Below are 15,013 nucleotides of genomic sequence, written 5' to 3' on the forward strand. Positions count from 1 at the left end.
TCATTTCTCCTACATCTGCAGGAAGCAAGGACAAGATTTAAGCAAGCAGGGAAGAAAGCCACATGAGAAGAGCCGTGTTACAGTGAAGACATATCAGTACATGCTGATGGAAATCATCATTCCTGTGCACCATCGGGATACCAGGAAAAACCCTGGAGAAGCAATTACACCTTTTGGGATCTTTCAATAACACAACCCTTCATAGCTTGATGATCTTAAGAGTTTCCAATACTGTGCCTGGCAGTTTGCAATGATGTGGTAACCCTTCTAAACTGGCTGAAGATTACAAAGCTAATGCTTGATAAGCTTCATAAACTTTATACATTTTATAAATATGTCACACAGGTCTTTTAAGCATGCTGGTATTAGCTGTCAGCAAAGTGGTCATGTATATATTATGAACAGATAGGTATCTTTTCTTTTGCAGAGACTTCATAGGATCAGAGGATAACTGAAATTGGAAGGGACTTCCAGGATTCTCTAGCTTCTAATCAAATCAGGGTCAGTTACAATGTCTGATCAGGTTACTCAATTTAACCTTGAATTTCTCAAGGATGAAGACTGCACTTTTCCCATGCCTGGCTGTCCTCATGGTGAAATGTTTTCCGCTATGTTCAGTCTGAACCTTTCCTGTTTCATCTGCCCGTTGTCTCTTATCCTCCTGCCATGCACTGATGCCTTAAGTTTTAACTTTCATATTTTCCAGATTCTGCACTGTATTAATATGTAGCTTTGAACTTCATATAAAGTGTTAGCAAGTTCTCTTCACAATTTTGTTAGACAAAACAATCCTTTTCCAGCCTGAGAACCAAGGACACCGTTTTGGCTTCAGGCCCAAAAAGTGTAAACAATGGCAAATTGAGGAGAGCAATCTGGGAGGATGCGACTTCATAACCTGAAGCTGTAATTGGACAATTAACCCAAATATGTAAACGGACCAAAACTTATAAAAGTGTGAAAACTCGTGGTTGGGGTGCATCTTGGGTGGAGCCACAGCCAGGCTCTTGGACTGCCCAAGGTGTATCCTTTAAAGGCCTTTTAATAAGCACCTACTTTATTCCTTTAACACTGTCTAGCCTCTGGCCTAGGCAGCCTCTCTAGGCATCAACAACAACATTAAGAGCCTGGCTCCATCTGCCTGATAACCTGAATGTAGGTACTGGAATGCTATTCGCTTTCCCCGAAGCCACCTTTGGGGAAAGGTTGGACAAGAGCAGATTTTGTACCTTCTCATGGAATATGTACTCCAGCCCCCAGTTAGCTCAGTGGGGCTTCTGCTGAACTCACTGTAGTTTGTCAATGCTTTTTCCGTACTGGAGGTCCCTAAGCCCAGTTTATTATTCCAGATGCAGTCCAGTGAACACTGAATAGAGGGAGATACCCTCTTCCCTGGGCGTGCTAGCTGTGCTCCTGTTAATACAACACAGGGAGCTGTTACCCTTCTTTTTTGTCAGGACACGCTGCTGGCTCATGCTCAGCTTGCTAACAAGATCCCAGCCCTTTTCCAGCAGAGCCTGCTCCGCAGCCAGTCAGCCCCCAGACTGTACTGCAGCAAAGGCAGGTTCCTTTATTTTTCCCTGAAGTGTGCTATAATGGCCTGTTTCCGTGGCTTCCTAAAACAAACAAATGGTCAGGTAGTTTCAAGGAAAAACACAATTCAACTGATGAACTATTCAACTGATGACCACTATAAGTGGTCTCAAGGAATATTAACTGTGACTTTTAACAGTTTCCCCACAAACTCTTCTTTATTATTGGGTAGAGATAGATTAAGCAGATGAAGCAATAGGAGAAAAGGCTTTCAATACCAGAATTTCTTATATCTTAGATTACGGCCTAATCCTGCTGCATACATTGTATCAGCAGCAAATAACAGCTACATGCACAATATTATCAGCCACCAAAAAATCAAGTCCAGCTTTCTTTGCATTAAAGACAGGAAACAAAGTGACACTAGTGAAGCTGGTATGGACTGGAACATGGAACTCCACAAGACTGCTGCAGTAGTTGCTCTTGGTTACATAAGTAATTTTAGCCCTACAATTTAAAACATAAAGATGGCTATTATATGTCTGCCATTCCTCTGCCTATGTTCTGCACAAAAGAGCTAAACATTTATTGTAGGATGAAGAGTTTTGAAATATGTAACATTTGCATCATTCATCCCTGACATACAGTTTCTTCCTCCTTTTCATGGCACAAGACACTCTTGATGAACCAATTCCAGACAGTGTTTAATACTGAGGTTCTTGAACCAGCAAAATGGGATCATAAGCATGTTTTCTTGTCACAGGAGCTGACTTTAGCTTCATGTCTTATTAAGTTCACAAGGATTCTGATATCTGACTGTTCTAAAAAGTAGAAGCTTGACATCATCTCATCTCTAAGGTTTTTGGTTTGCTGCACAGCTTTGGCTCTGAGACAGTGGTTGGATCCCAGTTCTTCCTACTTAATAAAGTTTAGCCAGGGTCTCAAAACTAGGCAGCAATACAGGCACCTTTGGTCTTCTCAGGCAGAGGGCTGAAAAATTCTGGTAATGATGTATATAGTTGGGTACTGATCACCAAGCCAATCTGGCCACTCACTTCTTTCAGTGAAGACAAATGGGAACAAAAGAAATCTCAAAGCATTTTATGACACACAGGCAAGAGACCTTGACAATAGCATATAAAATACACATGTATGACCACCTACTAGAAAACAAAGAAAAGATAGCTCCTCCCTCATTTTAAACCTCTGAAATTCAAGCTCTAATCATGCACCTATTACAATCAATTCAGGATTTCTATTGACTTTACTGCAGGACAGAATACAGTCCACTGAAAAATCCCACTGGACTTAGCAAATGAGAGTTTCAAAAGGTTTCAATAAATCCAAGCATCTTCTGCCATGGGAGACTGAATTTCAAGGGCAGTGTAGAGGACAATGGCTGTAGGAGTAATTTATTTGGTTTAGAGCAGACTGTGGATAGAATATTATTAGAAAAATACAGGCTTTCAAAATAGAATATTCAAACTTCCAAATTTCAATACCTGAAAAAGCCAATACTTTATTGAATTACACACAAGAAAACTATACTGGGTCAGTGACAGGATGGTGGATTTTCAGTTTAAGAGATGTCAAAATATGACATCTGAGGAAAAAAAAGTACAAGAAAACAGGAGACATTCATGATGTATCCGTTAATAAATTCCCAGATCTTCTTAGTTATAGTTTCCATCTATTTATTAACTCTCAACAGATGTCTCTTCCACAGAGTTGTCCAATTTTCCCTTGAAGCATGAATTCCACTGGGTTACTGTGTTTTTTTTTTTTTTGTTCAATCAAAAGATAGCTTGTGTAGAGACACTGCTGTATATCTTCCCTCGTAGCCATGAATTGCATGGCCAAGACACAGCCAGAGCCAGTACAAGTGTGTGTGCCTCTGCTGTGCTGTCTGGACATTTTTGTATCACTCTTGCCAGATCAGTGCAAGTTTACCAGACACAATGCCAAACATTAGGGTCCTCCTTGTATTGGAAGGATGGTGCAAATATATCCATGTGCCTCTGTAGAAGGCAGCCTTTGTCCAGTCAAACATACTTTCTGAAGCTCCATGCTTTTTCCCAGTAACGGGAACAGAGAATAGGCTGGGTCAACCCAACTTTGCATGGGTTTAAATCTCTACACATCCCCTCTAAAAAGACCTTATTTGAATAGCAGTGTGCCTGGGTTTAAATGCACCACCACACAGACAGACTTATACAGTTCATTCTGCATGGAGGTATCTCAGAAATATTTCTGTTCATGGAATAGAAGAAGCAAAATCCAGATGAAATACCTGTTGCTGAGAGGTAACTGCAGCAATGGGCTACACAAAACAAATATGCAGATAAAGAAAATAACCTACATTCCATTAGGAAAATAGCTCCAGAAATGATGATTCCAGCTTCTCATGCATTGCCTATAATCTCCTGTAGAGATCACATTATTTCAGTGTTTCCCCATAAGATGAGCAGGTAGCACATCTTCCTTTCATTCCTAACTTATTATATGAGTAAGTTGCTTAAAACTATTGTTTTGTAGTAAGCATTCAGAAAGAAGACTATGAAATACTAGACTTGGTCAGATCTTCATGTGCAACCATAAGACATAATTTTTATCCAACTCAAGACAGCAAACTGCAAAAATAGGCAAAGATGTTCCATCAAAGAATTAACCCTTCAGCTGTGTTTTAATGCAAGGAAGTGCAAAGACAAGGAAAGAAATGATATCTTATAATTACAGATTCTGATGTAGAAAAAATATAAAAAGACTATTTTAAATAGAAAAGGAGTGTATAGAAATATTTGCTGGCAGTATGTTTAAAATGTTTGCAAAGGCTTAGTCTCATATAAGATTCCTTCAGGATAACTAAGCAAGCACCAGTAATTCAATGAAATTATTTTTGGATCTAATGGAATTGCATTTCTGATAAAAAAATGTGTTTCTGTGAATTTATCACAATTAATTTGTTTGTAGCTTAGGAAATAAATCCTGAAATTGACTCTTTAATTCTAATGCCTGATTTCTCACAAGGGTCTTTTAAAGACCCTTAGGAAGTCTCTGCTATGGAGATTCACATTCGAAAATAAGAGACTTTATGTTACAAGACAGCTCTCAAACACCACAGTGAGATGACTTACAATAAGAACAATGCCACTTTGTGCATTTCTGTCACTGTCTCTTCTCAATATGTAAAATCCATTCAAGGCATTTCCCAGCTATTCTGGGCTATTACTTTATTCTCATTGCTGTTACGCTTAATAGGCTGTAGTGAAAATCTTAATGTTACTTCAATGAGGAGAGGCAGAAAAGACATCATCTTAACACTGGCTATTTAAAAAACCCAAACAAATCAGCATCTCCCGAGCAATGGATTGTTCACTTCCCACTCCACAACTTTTGGAGTGCAGATTCTCCATTTCTTGCAAAAACACAGAGACCGTTTGCAATGTGAAATGCTCTTGTATGAAAGAAAAAGCCCTTTTATGGGTTTTGGCAAGTTAAGAAATAAATAATCAACTAAGCTCCTGCTTTATGGTCAAAACTGTTCTAGAGAGCTTGATGGCCAAACAGAGATTTCACTGGGAAGGACCAAAGATAATGCTTAGTTCACCTAAACAGGCTGCAGTGGCACAACACTCATGCACTTCATGTGTGGTGTCTTATCTTCTTTTTGCCAGGGTCAGGATAAATGCATGTGATGGTATTTCTTGTTCTGTTCATAGGCACCCGTAAATATCTCACTTATCTTTTAGGTTCCCACAGCACAAAAGTGAACTTACTGCAGGTGACATACCTTTAGGAGTTTTTCTCTTTGCTTTGCTATATTCAGTTTTTCAGAGAGCTGCCTGAAAGGCAAGTTGGATGTTTCAATGTCTTCACGAATCAGAATGTAAGGATGTGCATTGCCTTAAAGAAAAAAAAAAAAAAAAGCCACTGACTCTTGCTGCATTTTTCACGGTCAGCTTCTAAGTAAAAGCAAAATTAAAAGAAGCTAGACTTATAGCTTCTTTATAGACTTCTTTATGTTCTTTGAGCAAGCCTTCATATTAAACAAGCAAGAAATGCTAAATTCTGTGTTTAGAGACAATGCAAGACTAAATCGGCAATAAAGAAATGTACATGTACTCTTAGAAATAAAAGTCAGCCACTTTGCTAGTATTTATGAAAACCAGGAGTGTTAGGCTAGTGTGAATAAATATTTAATGAGCATGGCAGATTAACACATGGTTACTTTGACTCTTTTCTCTTATTTGTGTAATACAGTCAAACAGTGAAAAATATCCATCAATGACTATTTGATCTGAAAGAGAATTACCTGCTTATAAAGTTCTGCTTATGCAGTAAGATTAGCATCACAAGATTCATCTAACATAAAAGACATATAATCATAGTACTCACATCTAGAACAACCCGAGATATACTTTTTAACAGGTAAATGTAAAAATAATTATGTAACAATTAAAAAAAATGTAGCAAATGATTTGAATCCATATTTTCATAACTTTTATTGGCTTCAGTGTAAGCAGATTCTACCTCTATAGAAAATCTCACCATTTCTTGAAGAGGATAAAGAGAGACCCCAGAAGTGTTGAATTTTATAAATAGATCTTGAAACGGCACATTTGTGTTAACTCTCACATTCACAGGAAAGTATGATACTCATTTGAAATATGTATATTGTAAAAACTGAAGCAACAAAGTCAGAACTATTCATCAGTGCAACACAGCATAAAAAGCAATCATGTGCAAACTGGAGTACATACCTCTATTAGCATTCAGAGCAGCCAACTGTGATTTCAGTTTTGCAATAATGCTGTTTTGAAGCTCTATCTTTTCCTGCTGTTCACGTATTTGCTGCATGTAGTTTTCTGTCTGCAAATATAATTTAATTAGCATTAATCTTATTCTGTTTTGACTAGGGGTCTCCTATTTGGCATATAAAAAGCAGCTCTGATTTTTAAAGATAACAGTAGTTGTGGTCATCTGAGTAAAAACCTTTGGCAAGTCCATCTTTTTGGGACTGTACTGATTAGAAAAGGTATTATAGGAAACAACCTCTGAGTTTTAATAACTATTTCAGCTGTGGCAGTTGTAAAGGGTAACTTTTAAGTTAGGATTCTTCATTTACAGATGTAGAATACATTGTGCTCAAATTAAAATTTTAGTATTCTTCAGAATGCTTGTCAGTTAATCTATAGAAAAAAGTAATTTTCCCCTGGATATTTTCTAACAAATAATATAAAAATAGGCTTTTAAAAATGTAGATTTTAGATGGAAAACAACAACATTGTTTATTCCATACCACAGATACTCTGTAAACCATTTTGACTGCCTATGAACAGTTTTGTACATTTCTTTGAATGTAGTGGACTAGTTTTCCTAACCTACATAATGGGGCTGGGGAGGAAGGTAAGTAAAAAGCCCCATCCTTTGTCTCCAATACTACAACTCATGCTATAAAAGGCCACTCCTTTAATAATACTGCTTGTATTTCATCCAACTGTAAATTTTGCTAGACAGTCCATTAATTGAATGAATGGCCAGGTGGCAGGAAGTTGCTAATATTCAAAACTATTATTTCATTAGCACATGCCTAATGCTGCAGTTACAGCAGTGCTAAAAACAAGCAAGAAAACTTGTGAAATCCCAACAAGAAAACTTTCAGGAATGCACTGAATTTTTCTGCAATTAGGAATATGTCTATTACTGAAGAGGTCACCACCTGCCACCATCTGGGACAAGACTCAGCATTGTTTTCATGTCTATTCATAGTTTAGCCATAGTGCTATCTAATTCTCAAATCTCAGACACATTTAAATTCTATACCCTCCTACTGTCCGCTGTGTTTGTCTGTAAAGCAGGCAGGAAAAAAAATCTACAAGCAAAATTGATTTTAAAAGGCCAGGTAGTAGCTGTGCTATGGGATGATTTTTTTTTTTTGTTGTGTTTAAAAAAAAAAAAAAAAAAGTGATCAAAGAGCAGTACACTCCAGCAGCTATAAGAGACCTCATGAAGCAGAAAAATCACTGAGAACCAAATTGAAAATGTACAACAGCAATGTCTTGTCAACACTTCTGTACAGAGCACAGACATGACAGCTAAAACAGACAGAAGAGAAGATGCTTTTGACAGCCAGTGTGCACAAATTATTCCTTGAGTCAGATGGCAGCAACAAGTTACCAACTAGAAGATCTGCATGACAACCAACCATCCATCTGTATCAAACACCATCTGGCCGAGATGACTCTGGCTTCTGTGTGCTTGACATGGCTCCCAGCTCTAGAGACTGGCAAAACAAGTGGCCTATCGGTAACTTAAGTAGTAAACTGTTAACAACAGCATGGTGGACAATCCAACAGTGTGTGGAGGCCACACAATGAACAGAGGAAGTTACTAGAGTAAAGCACTGTACAAAGGTCATTCAAAAAACAGAGGAGTTTGGTTCAAAAAAAGCAACACAAATAATAAAACCCAAGTAATTTTAGTATCAACTCTTCTTGAAAAAAATACTTTTGTTCTCTTTTGAAATCATAAAATTCAACTACTGAAAGTTCGATTAGGACAAAGATTTAAACTGGTAGTAATCCTTTATCAAAGGCTTTAGATTTTTAATTTCTGAACCAGTGAAAATGCAGAGAGCAATCTTGCAAGCATTTAGCTCACTTAGCACTGATGATCTCACACTCCTGTGGCTTTCTTGTATGGACCTTGGAAGGACTATCTCATCTTGCACTCAGTGCCTTGTTTCTTGGTCAGAAGATTCTTTCATGTAGTTTTAGTTTATTCAAGGGCATTAACTTAACTGCTTTTCTTCAAATAGTTAATAGCTCATCCTAAGAGACAGAATTTAAAAGATCCCTAAACATTCTAAAATGTCTTGCCTTTTGTTAATTAGTTGTAATTTCAGCACAAAAATCACACTACTTATACTTGTTATGTAAAGAGACCTCTACAGATTTACACCAGCACTGCTGCAAGACTATGAATAGAGACAGACTGTACAGTGGATGATTGCACACATGACTGACTTGAAATGTGTTTGTTCTGTGATGCCTTGGCTAGTTTACTTTGCCATGCAAGGAGATAGCAAGATTGGGCCCAGATATCAGAATATTCTCTATTAGATCCTTCCCTGCTTCCAATTCTACTACTGCTCCATAACTTGACATGGAATATGGTTCATTGGCCTCTGAGCTAAGTCCCAGCCTACCAGCTCTACTGAGTATCAGAAAATCCTGTAGTAATGAAAACATTCAAACCTTCCTGTAACAGAGGTTCCGTTGCTGGGCAGAATATGTATGATAAAAAAACTATGACAAAGCCCAAACCTGATAGCTTTGAAATATGCTGTCCTATTTGAGAAGTTCCAGAGGAGTTTTGACTGAACTAATGTTTTCTGCAACAGACTAACTAAAACTTCAAATGTGCTTCTTAGTGGTCAGAATGCCTCCAGAAACTTTCTGTTACTCCATTAACGAATAAAAGAGAATACTTATTCTAGCAACTTTCAGGTACATTTGTCACAAAGATTGTTTAATTTAAGCTATTTATATTAATAATATAAAAATATTTTTAAGAATGCAAATTAAATTCCAAAATGTACTTTGTTAAAGTAAGGAAAATTTTATATACATTTTTGTTGTGTTTACATTAGAAGACTTCATTAACCCTCCAAAACAGACAACACTTTTCCAACCTTTAGAACTATTAAAAATACAAAAAGAAATTCTAAGGTCAAAAACCAGAAACCCACCTACTAAATTCATAGCCTAGTAACTTGCTTTGCTGTGCATTGACATGGTTTCATAATGGCAATCTTCAACTTTAACAGATGCACTAAAGTGTGCATAGTTAAAGTGAAACTGGCATCTACATATACTATCATCCCCCATGGGAAGGAGGGCTTTAAAGATAGAATTCAGCTTCCAACACCTACTTTTTGCTGTAGTTCTTTCACAGCATGGTCCCTCTCCATGCATGCTTGTCGATAGGCTTCATAAGCTTTGTTAAGCTGTTCTCCAATGTTTTTGTCCATAATTCCCAATGTTGTTTCATCATATGGTCAAGTTAACAGACCTGAAGAGTAATCAGAAGGAAAAAGAGAGAACACTAAGAAACAGCAGTATATAACTAAAAGTTGTATATACAAGTCATATATAGCATGACTTGTACCACTGTTGTATTCAAGTGATACGTGCAGTATATCTGACCATTAACAGCATAACTTGAACTATAGCTCTGTTCACCTCAATGTTTAATTTTATGTCCAGGGATAGGTTTAAACAGCAGACAAACAAAAGTAGCTTAACTCTTAATCCAATTCTGAATGTATAGAATGTATAAATGTATCTTTAGTTACAGTGTTTAAGATTAAGACTTAAAATTGGTGCAGATTACCAGTTACCAGATTTTATATGATCTCCAAAAGTTTAACATTTGCATAATTGTGAAATAAAGACAGCATTAATGACCAAAGCTAAACTCAGCTTTTGACATTGTGTGGAAAAATCATGCTATGAAAAGCCAGTGTCCAGAGACAGAGTCCTGGAACTTGATTAGAATAAAGGGAGGGAGAGTCTCCTGGGGCACACGTCCGTGGGGTTTTCTCTCTGGAGAGTGCAGCCTCCTTTGATCCTGAACTCCTGGCTGCATGATGCCCTCTTCCTTACCCCATGGCTGAAGTACTAGGAAGGTACAGCCTTCCCAAACTCCCTACCACATATTCCCCCTTGAACCTGTCATTTTACCCCAAAGTTCAGAAACTCAAGCTTGTAAGGACCCATTTGCCTGTTTTAGGAATCAAACTGTCTGGGCTGTGCAACAAACTTGCTGCTTGAAGTTGGTAAAGACATTAAGATCTATTTCAAAGATCTTAACATCCATATCCTCATCCATGGAACTGTTTGTAAAAACATTAGCACACATCTTTCCCATCAGCATTAAGAAATAAAAAGATAAAAACTCAATTAGGTCACAACCTATCCCATTCTGTGCCAAATTTGAAAATGTCAACACAAGCTACCCTAAGGTAGAGTTAAAACATCTTTTATCTAAAAATCAATGATACCAAGCAGTACAAATTATCAAGACTTGGACCTTTTTATCCAATATTATGAACTTTTTACACTTTGTGTACAATTTCAGTAACAACTGCCAAAACTACAGCTATCAACTTTGACACATAAGACTAGAACTACTAAATGTCAGATTCCAATTTCAAGAACTTTGCAAACACTGGTCATTTACTTCTATAGTAATATATGATACTAATTTTAAGATCAAAATTTAGCATAATACAAGTACAATAGAGAACAAGTTAGTCAAGTCTCAACCCCCACCCCAGAGCAAAAAAAAATAGCAATTTCATCTCTCATCTATTTCTTATTTAAAACAGTGTGGACTGCCACTATCATCTCTCACCATCTCCTGGGATTATGCATAAACCACAAATACTACTAAAGAAAGTGGCATGAGGATAAACCCGGCAAGAAGAGTATAGGGTAACTTGCCTTGGACATTGCTCAAAATTATGAAGATTGCAGCTTGATGATTTTGTTCATGTTTCCCTGTTTTCGAATATATTCCCTATCATAGGGCTTGAATACACAAATGTGCTCCAACTTTTCTAAAAGGCTCAAAAGACTACTGTATGAACATCACACTTTTTTGTCCTGCAAATTTTATTTTACTGGTATGTTCTGACAGGAAAAGCAATTGTATCTCACCTCTGGCTTGGCTGTACTTCAATAGCAGCAAAGCAAATTCTTTAACGACTTGGAATTTTTTAGGGATCCTTTGATGTCATAAATGTTACTGAAATCCAAGTTTACAAATTTTGCATAAAAGGCCTACATTGTTTCACATGAAAGGCTTTGTTTGTTTGACTTGTTTTGTTCAGTAGTTTATAATCCCCGACAGTGCATAGTGTCTCAAAGCTTTGTTAGTAACACAGGCTACTTCATCCACCTCCTTCCTCCTCCAAATGGTATTCCTTCAATGAATGGAATATTCATGCTCATATCTGGGGCACACCTTTGACTAAATGAGTAGGCTTTCTTTCCTTTTCAGATGGAGGACTGCTCTCTGTAGTTCAATGAATAAAATCAGATATTATATCTGCCTTCAGGGACAGTGCTAAACTGCAGAGAGCATTGTTATAGCTGAAAGTGACTGAAAGCGTGTTCTCACAATCTTCAAAAGCTTGTGAAGTTTGCATCAGTATTGATTTTGTACTCGCCTGAAATCCTCCAATGTTAACAACTTGCCTAGTAAATGGCATATCCTGTACATATGAGATAACTTCAAAAAATGAGTACAATGGGATCTAAAAAACTATGTTCAGCTTCTAATGGAGAGAATAGGGCTCAGCTCCATGTGACTCACAGTTCACAGAAAATGAGGGTTTTAATTTCATTCATGCAAACTCAAATCTCCATTTGAACTGCAGTATTTAAAACTTATACCTGATTTCCAGCCTTTTAGTCATTCATTGTAAATGGGAACATTAACAAACAGTGATTCTGTCATTTGGACTGATGGTATCAAAAGTAATTGATCCAACAGGCAGAACTGTAGCACAGTGCCTGATTTTCTACTTTGGATGGAAAAATAATTTACTGGTAGCCCCCTAAACTTCAGACTCCATGCAAAGAAAGGTCAATGAAAGTCATTACTAGTGACACTTTAAGATGGCACTGTAACTAGAAGAATTGGTCCTACATTTGCCCCATACCCTAGACATTCTTCTTTGACCTTACCCTTCCCTTTCTTCCAGCCCGAGCAACCTTTCTGTAAACCGTACCAGCAAACCAATCCAGTTTAAAACTAAACACTAAATGTATTTTTGCCGCATTAGTTTTAATGCAGGTCAGATCCACAGACCACTTCAAATGGCACGGTAACACAAGGAAGCCTGCACAGGGACAGAAATCAGCAATAGGCAGACAGAACTGTGTTCAACAGCAGCACTGTTTTATGTGTTTGAATTGTAACATGAAGTCACAGTTGTGTAACAGTGTCACAAGTCTGCACTGAGAAGGATAGGCCAGCCTTCCCACACCTCTGGCCGCACATTTTTGCTGCTTACTGGTACCGCTATCAGTACTTCTATGCTACACAGCTGAGTATGCCAAAGTAGCTCCTTACTTCCTCAAAAAAGCAACAACAAACCCCCTAAAAAAACCAACCTCGGAATTAAAACTGGAGCTAGCTCACTGCAAGGCTGCTGGAGCACTACTACCAGCACAAGGAGGCAGTGGGAACACGCGACTAGCCGTGGGCAGGACTGCCGCAGTCTAGATTTAGATTGGATTAAACTACTCTGTAGTCACACCCCAGGTTGCCTGCTGCTGGAATAAATAACTGCTTCTTATGTTATCTGTCTCATATCCAGAACTCCTTGCAGTTAGAAAAACTGGCTCATTTTCCTGCTTCTCCTCCATAGGCATCAATATTTATCAGGGAATTTGCCAACTGTTCCTTGTCATTTACCCTTCTCCCTGCATCCAATGAAGAGGAAAAAACTCCCTCCCAACAGCCCTAAAAAAACCCCCCAAAACCCAACAAACCAAAAAAACCTAACCCAAATATCCCCACTATTTTAATCAGTTATGATTAGTTATGCTGTATCCAAATGGCAGCTGGAACATAATTCAGCTCAAAGCTGACAATCCTGATCTTCAGCAACTTACATTGTGGATATTCATTAGATCCTAAAGGCTTTCACAATCATTAACAGCAATATATAGTCAGCAGAAAAGCAGCACTATAAAATGCTGCATTTATTCTAAGAGGGTCAGAATTAAGAGATTAGTTACAGAAGTTGTCCTGCAAGTGTGAATACCTGTCAGTGCTATGCTGCTGGAGCTATGGCAATGACAACTGGAATTTCATATTTGAGTAAAGACTTGTACACTGGATAACCACTGAGTACAGCTAATGTTGTAAGACAAACTTCTAAGTAAACAACAAATGAAACCTGAAAATTATATTAAAATACTTGCTTAAAATCAGAAATATTTTGCTGATATAGGTGGTGGGAAGAAAAGTAGTAATATGCATTTTCGTAGTCAAATGCCAAAAAAGCTCCAACACAAAGATTAGCAACATATTTTTGCTGCAATCCCAGCTCACAGCTCACTAAAGTTTTCATACTAGTTTTCATATTGCCTCTATTGCCATACTATTTTCATATTGCCATTAAATTATGAAAGAAAGGTTTTAGCTAATCGTGTATATGCACATTAATTCATAATACACTTTCCTACCTCTCATAGTTTAATGAGAGATGAGGACACAGGTGCCATCCAACCGAAAGTACTTCTCTACATATTTCTGCTCTCAAAACAGATGTTTCGATTGCTATATTTTTTAAGTTACACTGTCATCATCTTGGGAACTGGAAGCCTGTTGAGGTAATCATTTGTGAGTGACTGAGAGCTCATTGAACTTTTTTGTGTTTTGTTTTTTCCCTTATTTTTTTCTGAGTAGACACCATTCCTGCTTTGCCCGACGGCGGGACGCGTCGTTAACACAGCAGAAGCCCCTGATGGCACAGCAGGGTTAGAGCTGGGCAGCCCCGGTGCGCTCAGGGCTCGGGACGGCGATTCCCGCAGCGCTGGGGTTCGCTCCCCCCGCCGCGCTGCCCTGCCCGCGGGGGCAGCCGCCTTCTTCCTGCTCCTGCGCTCGCCGCCCGGGCCATCGCCTCCCGGCAGCGAGCCCGCTGATCCCGTCCCCCGATTCCCCGCTCCCGGAGCGCCTCCGCACGCAAACGACGCGCCCCCGGCTCCGCTCCCGAGCCGGGCCGAGCGGCGCCGAGGGGGAAGCGGCGCCGCCGGGAGCGGGGGGCGGAAGCGCGGCCCGGGAGCCCCGGCTCGGGATCCCCTGGCGCGCACCGCGGCCCCGGGCCGAGCCCCGCCGCTCCCGCGGCAGCGCCGGAGCGCGTGGTTTCCAAAGCGACTCAGACTTACGAGCGCCGCACGGAGCCCGCGGCCGCTCCCGGCACAGGGCACTCGCTCCTGCCCGGGCGCCTTAACCCAGGAACCAGAACCGACTTCCTGCCGTGCCTCTCCCCGCCCTGTGACGGGGCGCTGCCCGTGCCGGCCCCGGGTCGGGGCAGGGCAGGGCAGCGGGTGCCGGAGCCGCCGGGTTCGCGCAGGGATGGCACCTTCCTCGTCCGCCCCGCGCCAGGGTGGGAGCCTGTCCGCTCGCCCCCGGCTGTCGGGCAGTGCCTCTTCTGTCTGGCTGCAGAAGGCTTCTCAAGCAGCCTCTGTGCTGCTCCCGACTTCCCCAGGCCTTTCCTATTTCTGTCTTTCCATGACTTAGAGTGATTTGTAAATAACAGTAGTTACATTTGTAATATACTTTTCATGCTCACGGTAGTTTCTCTCTGAAGGGTCTGTGGTAGGTTACTAGAGAGGCATTTCCCTGCCTGCGTTTATTTCATGCAGGCAATGAATACTATAAGTAAGAATATAATGGAAACAAA

General features: G+C 39.5%; 1 protein-coding gene across 4 annotated transcripts in view; it reads right to left on the reverse strand.

The window, feature by feature from the left end:
* Window positions 1-14,780, reverse strand: part of TANK (TRAF family member associated NFKB activator) — a 28,678-nt gene extending 13,898 nt beyond the window's left edge. Inside the window, exons 1-5 of one of the 4 annotated variants that reach the window (XM_071435056.1) lie at window positions 14,496-14,780; window positions 13,794-13,932; window positions 9,464-9,603; window positions 6,291-6,399; window positions 5,321-5,433 (exon numbers count right to left, since the gene is read on the reverse strand). In XM_071435056.1, coding sequence (XP_071291157.1) covers window positions 5,321-5,433; window positions 6,291-6,399; window positions 9,464-9,562 — 321 coding nt within the window. In that variant the 5' untranslated portion in view covers window positions 9,563-9,603; window positions 13,794-13,932; window positions 14,496-14,780. The remainder of the gene's footprint in view (window positions 1-5,320; window positions 5,434-6,290; window positions 6,400-9,463; window positions 9,604-13,793; window positions 13,933-14,495) is intronic. The other 3 variants (XM_071435055.1, XM_071435053.1, XM_071435054.1) reach the window with 3 other exon arrangements.
* Window positions 14,781-15,013: the final 233 nt, after the last annotated feature.

This window comes from Agelaius tricolor, unplaced genomic scaffold (genome assembly GCF_023055355.1).
Source record: "Agelaius tricolor isolate 1412-34295 unplaced genomic scaffold, bAgeTri1.0.p SCAF_10, whole genome shotgun sequence".
In the NCBI taxonomy this organism is placed as follows: domain Eukaryota; kingdom Metazoa; phylum Chordata; class Aves; order Passeriformes; family Icteridae; genus Agelaius; species Agelaius tricolor.